The sequence below is a fragment of the Pecten maximus genome, chromosome 7 (assembly GCF_902652985.1).
Source record: "Pecten maximus chromosome 7, xPecMax1.1, whole genome shotgun sequence".
NCBI classification, from domain to species: Eukaryota; Metazoa; Mollusca; class Bivalvia; order Pectinida; family Pectinidae; genus Pecten; species Pecten maximus.
Window position 1 is genome coordinate 5,819,874 of NC_047021.1, and position 6,168 is coordinate 5,826,041.

At 34.8% G+C, this 6,168-nt stretch overlaps 1 protein-coding gene across 1 annotated transcript; it reads right to left on the bottom strand.

Annotated features, from left to right (window-relative positions):
- Nucleotides 1-65: 65 nt before the first annotated feature.
- On the bottom strand, nt 66-5,754 carry LOC117331427 (ATP synthase subunit gamma, mitochondrial-like). The gene is made up of 7 exons (XM_033890136.1): nt 5,652-5,754; nt 4,489-4,523; nt 3,906-4,037; nt 2,882-3,083; nt 2,363-2,506; nt 1,314-1,534; nt 66-424 (listed from the first exon to the last, which is right to left on the bottom strand). The coding sequence occupies exons 1-7, from the start codon at nt 5,687-5,689 to the stop codon at nt 324-326; spliced, it is 873 nt and encodes a 290-aa protein (XP_033746027.1). The 5' UTR covers nt 5,690-5,754; the 3' UTR covers nt 66-323.
- Between the last annotated feature and the right edge of the window lie 414 nt (nt 5,755-6,168).

Below are 6,168 nucleotides of genomic sequence, written 5' to 3' on the forward strand. Positions count from 1 at the left end.
CATACGAAGCAGTGGAAGAAGGTATCTACATGGTTTAATATATGAAAAACAATGCAACACCATCAATAAATATACTTTCAACTTTACTTCACTAGTTTTTTTCACAAATAAACTGCTCTTTAGTCCTTTCAACACATCACACTTTTAAATAAATGTTTATAAACAAAATTCCAGAAATCGGTCAAGTCAAAAAATTGTTATTTTCTGGGTCTTTTTGATGCTGCTGATCATTTGTATTCGTACTGAGTCACACTACTAAGAAGTGATGCATGTACACAGTTAAAATCTTCCCAGACACACTGGTACCAGTGAAAAACTTGTCGTTATAGAGCAGCGGCACCTGAGATGATTTCTATGAGTTCCCTTGTAATGACAGCCTGCCTAGTTCTGTTGAAGGTCAGTGTCAGCGAATCAATCATTTCACCTGCACAGAAAAATAGAGGAATTTGATATAAACATTAATTCTATGAAGTTAGAAATGAAGACCAAAGAGCCATAAAAAGACCTTGAGACTAATGAAAGACTACATTTCGTCCATACACATGGTTAAGAGAATTCTAACACAACCCAAGGTGTATATAACCTGATTTTGTATTACCTATAAGGCAATAACAATCATATAAAGGATATTGTGTATTGAAATAATCCAAATTACATCAAGGCAACAAAACAAATTTATTATCTAAAATAATAATTCTTCAAACAACTTCTTTAATAAGTTAAAAATAATTGTCAAATCATCAAATCAGCTTTTAAGCAACTCTTTCCATCTTCAAAAAGTTTTTGATTCTGCTGTATCTGGGAAGTGAAATAGGAGATTTTTATACACCTTTCTAGCCTTTATTTATCAACAGATTTTTATTAAACTTGCTACAAATGTTTGATGGCACAACAGCTCAAGCGAAATCATGTTTTGGTTATATGCCTGTCAATGATGCCACATTTCCTAGGGTAGCTTTTCCAGTGACAGAAGTATCATGATCCCACTTGCGGAGCTTTCGTTTGCAAAATTTGATTGAAATTCATTCGGAAGTTTCTGAGAAGAAAATGTATATTGTTTACTGAAGAAAGCGCATAACGACAGATAAAAGTTGATTTGTACAGGTCACTCAAGACTTCATCTAAGGTGACCCATAAATCTTTCATAAATGCTTGTTCAGTACTATTCATACCACTGGTAATGGAAAATTTTAAGCCGAGACAAATTCTATTTATTTTCAAAGTAAATGACAAGTTGACAGGTAAGGATGGTTGTGGATACCCCAATGTTACACATCTTAAACACCATTGACTGATTATCACAAAATACATACCAGCATTTTTGCTTGCACCATCCATAGCTGTCATCCTAGAGCTCTGTTCACTACAGGCGGACTCCTTCATTCCATAATAGATCAAGTTAGCCATGGTAAACTCGTTGTAAGAGGCCAGGGTCAATTGATCAACACTATCATACTGCATGATGTTTTTGGAAGCAAATACCGTAGCAGGGGTAAATAATGGTAGCTGTTTGGTATCATAGGAAACAACCGTTCTGAAATACAAATCAAGTAAATAGAACAGAAAACTTCAATAAATAGAGCAGTGAAAATATCTGATGAGTAGAAGAGGCTGATTGGGTATGGTTTGCTTACCTGTTCTTATGAGTTCAAATGGTATACATTTGTACTTCAATAGCAGTTACACTGAAACTTCTCCAAACCAATCATGGATGGGACATGAAAATTTGGTTAAAAGAGAGTTCAGTTTGGTGAAATTATCTAATCTGACTGGTCAGGATCCATCAATAATACTGATCAAATGACATTTTTTTATCTTTGATGCAGTCTTAACATCATTGTTGTGAATTAGAGATTGGAAATGTATGCAATATATTTTTTATTTGACCTATTATTTCACAATTACTGTCATTGCACACAGTTTATCTACTACATGAGATTATCCTAGACAATCTGAGGAGTTCTTGACAATGTTGACAATCACCACAGGTGGTTCTATATACTGCTATATCACAGCTATATCACAGCAACATAGCCATCTTAAAGCAGTTCACATATTATTATCTGTGGTTATTGGGCCTTTAGCAACCAGCTAATGTCTTTCCCAACTCCCTAGTTACAGCCGAAGCTGCCATTTCGACACGGACAGTTTACACATGACATTTCTCCCACTGCCCTACTACGTACTCATTTATAACTGAGTCATCTGGAACACAACAGAGTAAAGTATCTTGTTTAAGAATACAACACAGTGTCCATGTTTGGACTCAAACTAGCGACCCTTCGGTCACGTAGCCCTGCGTCCTACCACTAGACCACCATGCCTCCATTCTGCAGTGACATAATAGGTAAGTTAAACTTACTTGAAGACGTTGTAATACATGGTGGTGACATCAAATTTGAAACCAGAGTCCAGGATGGACTGAGCTACAGTGGCGGCATCTTGAAACAGTGGTGGTTTTTTTCCAATATCATTGAATGATAGCAACATATTTTTTGCAAAAGGCCTGAAAAAAAAGAAAAGTGTACAAATTTACAAACAACTTTTTTCCCCCTGAACTTCATTTATGACAGCTATTTCAGGGTATCTAGCTATTTTCACAGCAAATTGCCAATTATGTTTTAGCAAACACAGCTGGCAGTAAGTTTGGTTCAAACTTCAATTGATTATCTTTAAGTAGTATTTCTGCTATGGGTGAAATTTATCAATCTTATCAAAAATATTTTCTTTCCTGTCCTAAAATCTCCCTGTTCTAGACATAAGGATAGTAACAGTGTATGCTGGTTTCCATGAATTCAGAACATTGAGCTATATTTCATATTTTCATGTATTAATTTATATAATATTCATTGCTAAATGTTCATTTATTTGGCAGACCTACTTTTGTAGAATAGCCTTGGCCTTATCTCCCACCAATACAAGCTTGGATGCTGCGGCTACTTTTTCATTAGTCATCTCTGCCTTGATGCTCTTGGCAATGTTTGAATGACAGGCACCACACAGCCCTCTGTCGGACGTCATAGCCAACAAGACCTTGGCCTCTGCACTTTCTGGAGCTGCTACTTCAGTATGTTCATAAAAAGCTAGAAAATTGGACAACATTTTCATTTCATTAGCAAATATTATACTGACAAAGTGAATTTACTTATACTTTGAAAATATTTTTTATCGATACATTTCACACACAGTTTAATCTGAAGTTAAAAAGAAAAAAATGTGGTACCTATGAATTTTTTAGTTTAGTAGCTGATATCTTGTGCACGATCTTCTTATTTTGAAGTGGTCAATTTCTGTCTGACATTTTACTATGACCTAACAACCACCAAAATTTATGACTATGAACTAAATCTGTGCACAGTTTTCAGAGATATATCTTTTTACACTCTTTTTTATTTCAAAAGTTGTCAATTGTAACCTTTGACCTTGAATGATGACCATAAAAATCTAATCAGATGCATAATTTCATGCTGTGATGTTATATCATTATGGTGTGAATATCAACTAAATCTGTCTAGAGGTCAAAGAGATATCTTGTAAACATGCTTTGTTAACTTTATTTAATTTACAACAATTGCAAAATATGGTAGGTAAATCAAAATACATTGATCACTCTTGTTGGCCAAGACGGAAATACTCAAAGGTCTTAATGCGAGAGTCTATCAACTTTTCACATCTGGTCGGGGAATTAAACTACAGCCACCTAGATGAAAGGCTTGTGTGTTACCACTGAGCCAGCCAATGTCAGACACATGCACATATGTATCCAGATGCACAGACAATGCGAATATGTACTATCTATACTCCCTTATTGTGTTGGGGTATATCCTATTGTAGCTGTTGTAAATTAGTGATGTTTTAGAGCTACTTCTCAGATAAATTATAATGCTGTTTCAATGGCTATTTACCTTTTGCTCCTTCTCCATACAGCCTCGCTGGTTGAAGTTCTTTTTCTGCTTTGGCAAACTTTGCAGCGGACACCATCTGCATGGATTTTGTAATTTTCTGGATGTTTGTGATAGACTTCAAACGCAGTCGAACTGAAAATGAAAAAATCAATGTCATTACATTAAAATTATTAGTTATACTATGTGTTTAATAATGATTTTACAGGTGAAATATCAGAAAGCATATTAACATGTATCATTTTATATGAAAAATGTTTTTTTTTCATCAGAATCATCACAATATTCAGTATAAATCAATTCAATCAGAATGTCTATTGGACTGGTTTTTTTTTCCTGTTCTGATCCAAATGAAGTGAAAGAAACAGTGATTGTTTTGTAGCAATTGTGTTGGCAGGAATAAGCTTCTTTTATAGTGAACTTCATTTCCAATGGCAGGATGGCACACATTTATACCAGTTTTACAGCAATTCCTCCTAGACTGCATCAGAAAATTGTAGAATAGTATTGTACAGTCGCTAAAATAAGGTAACATGATCAAGAGTTATACTAGAAATACATCTTCAAAGAAAAATAAAATACTTACTTTCCTTCAATGTTGCCATTCCACGCACTTGCGTGCTGAAAAAGGAAGTATTTCACACTTTAGAGATATATATAAAGGTGAAGTGAGTACATGATATGTCACGTACAGATAATTTAGTTTTAACATGCCATGTTATAAAAATTGTAGGAAAATCCCTGTACTATATATACTGAACACATACCCTGGTATTTGTACTCAAGAATAGATATTTGATTAGAGGCCTCACACTTGTGTATAAAGTTAAATACAGTACTTATTTTCATTCAAGAATAAACACAGCCGGCTAATTAAACTTGCTTATAATCTCAGGATCCGTATTCTGGCCAGATGTTGTTTACCATAATTGCTGATTTAAAAATTATAAACCTATTATATTAATATATATTAATTAGTACACTGTATACTGGTTATATCACTCATTTGTAATTAACAGAATCTAAGGGAAAGTTCATAGACTTTGTAACTGAAAAAAGTCAGGTTTATGTATGCATTGTATATTAATCTCTAAATATTTCTTGTTCAATGAAAAAGAAACAACAAACCAAAAATAATTTTTGATTTTATGGTGACTCCAGTTGTCAACTTAATTCTTGAGTGAAAGGCAGGAAAATTCCAAATGACAAATACCAGAATACCCCAGAATGCACCAAAGGGCTTCTATATTTGTATGCTGCCTGTCTCTAGTCTCTGACAAACAGGGGAATATGATCGCCTAATTATAAATGCCTCTCCATCTACAGAAGGGCCAAGAGATTTTAGATTCTACCGATCCTTTGGGTAACTAGGCCTACTCAGTAACGCTGTTTCTTATTTAATTTCTACCTTGTGTATGGATAGGTCTCTACAATAGGCAAAAAGACATCAGCCGAATATTTATGGTCCAAACAGTTCTCAAGACAAACGCTTGAATTAAATAGATTGTATACATAGATAAAAGGTATATCGACAACAACGCCAGATATTTTTTCATCGAGCAAACTGTTCATGCAAGTAGCCTAATATAAAAGGTGACCCCCCCTCTCTCCAGTTAGAGGTCAAGCTGCCGGCACGTCCGATAGCGAATACATACGTCAGTGGCAGGAATGTGGATTCAATAGAAATATTCAGTAACGTATTATGGGTCTACCTGTTATAAGCGAACAAAGTAAAATGCAGTTACAAACCATTGTGGAACGAAAACTTGAGCTGTCCGGGAGAACATGGTGATGGAGTTGGAGTTCTCCAAACGAGGCTAAACCAAGGTGAAGGGTAGCAAAGGGGGATAACTATGATAGGTAATCCATTCGCAGTTTATAATAGCCTAAACCACGTTTTTAAAAATCTGATGCATGTTTACAATTATTTAGTGATTACCTTGCTGAATTGAAATGAACAAACTGAGATAAAAACCCGAAGCTCATATATTTAGAATAATTCTGTCAACTTTAAAGCCAATTTATCTCGCGTTATATTTTATATAAGAGGCAGCATATATTGCCTGTCGGTTCACTAGTCCAATATCCCTTTTAATCCTATCAGAAACATTTTCCCAGGACGTCATCTATTTTACGGTAGAGGTCTATATGTTCAAATGCATTAACCGTTTTTGAACAAGTTTACATATTTTTCCACGTGCATATCATGCCATCAGCTATCGGCTACTGTATATGCCCACGCTTGACATGCGGATTCTAATCCGGT

Excerpts from the sequence above, each read along its gene's own strand:
- LOC117331427 (XM_033890136.1), bottom strand. The coding sequence starts at position 5,689 with ATGTTCTCCCGGACAGCTCAAGTTTTCGTTCCACAATG. Across the intron at positions 4,524-5,651 it reads CAAGTTTTCGTTCCACAATG|CACGCAAGTGCGTGGAATGG; the intron begins GTTTGTAACTGC and ends TTCCTTTTTCAG. Across the intron at positions 4,038-4,488 it reads AATGGCAACATTGAAGGAAA|TTCGACTGCGTTTGAAGTCT; the intron begins GTAAGTATTTTA and ends TTTCATTTTCAG.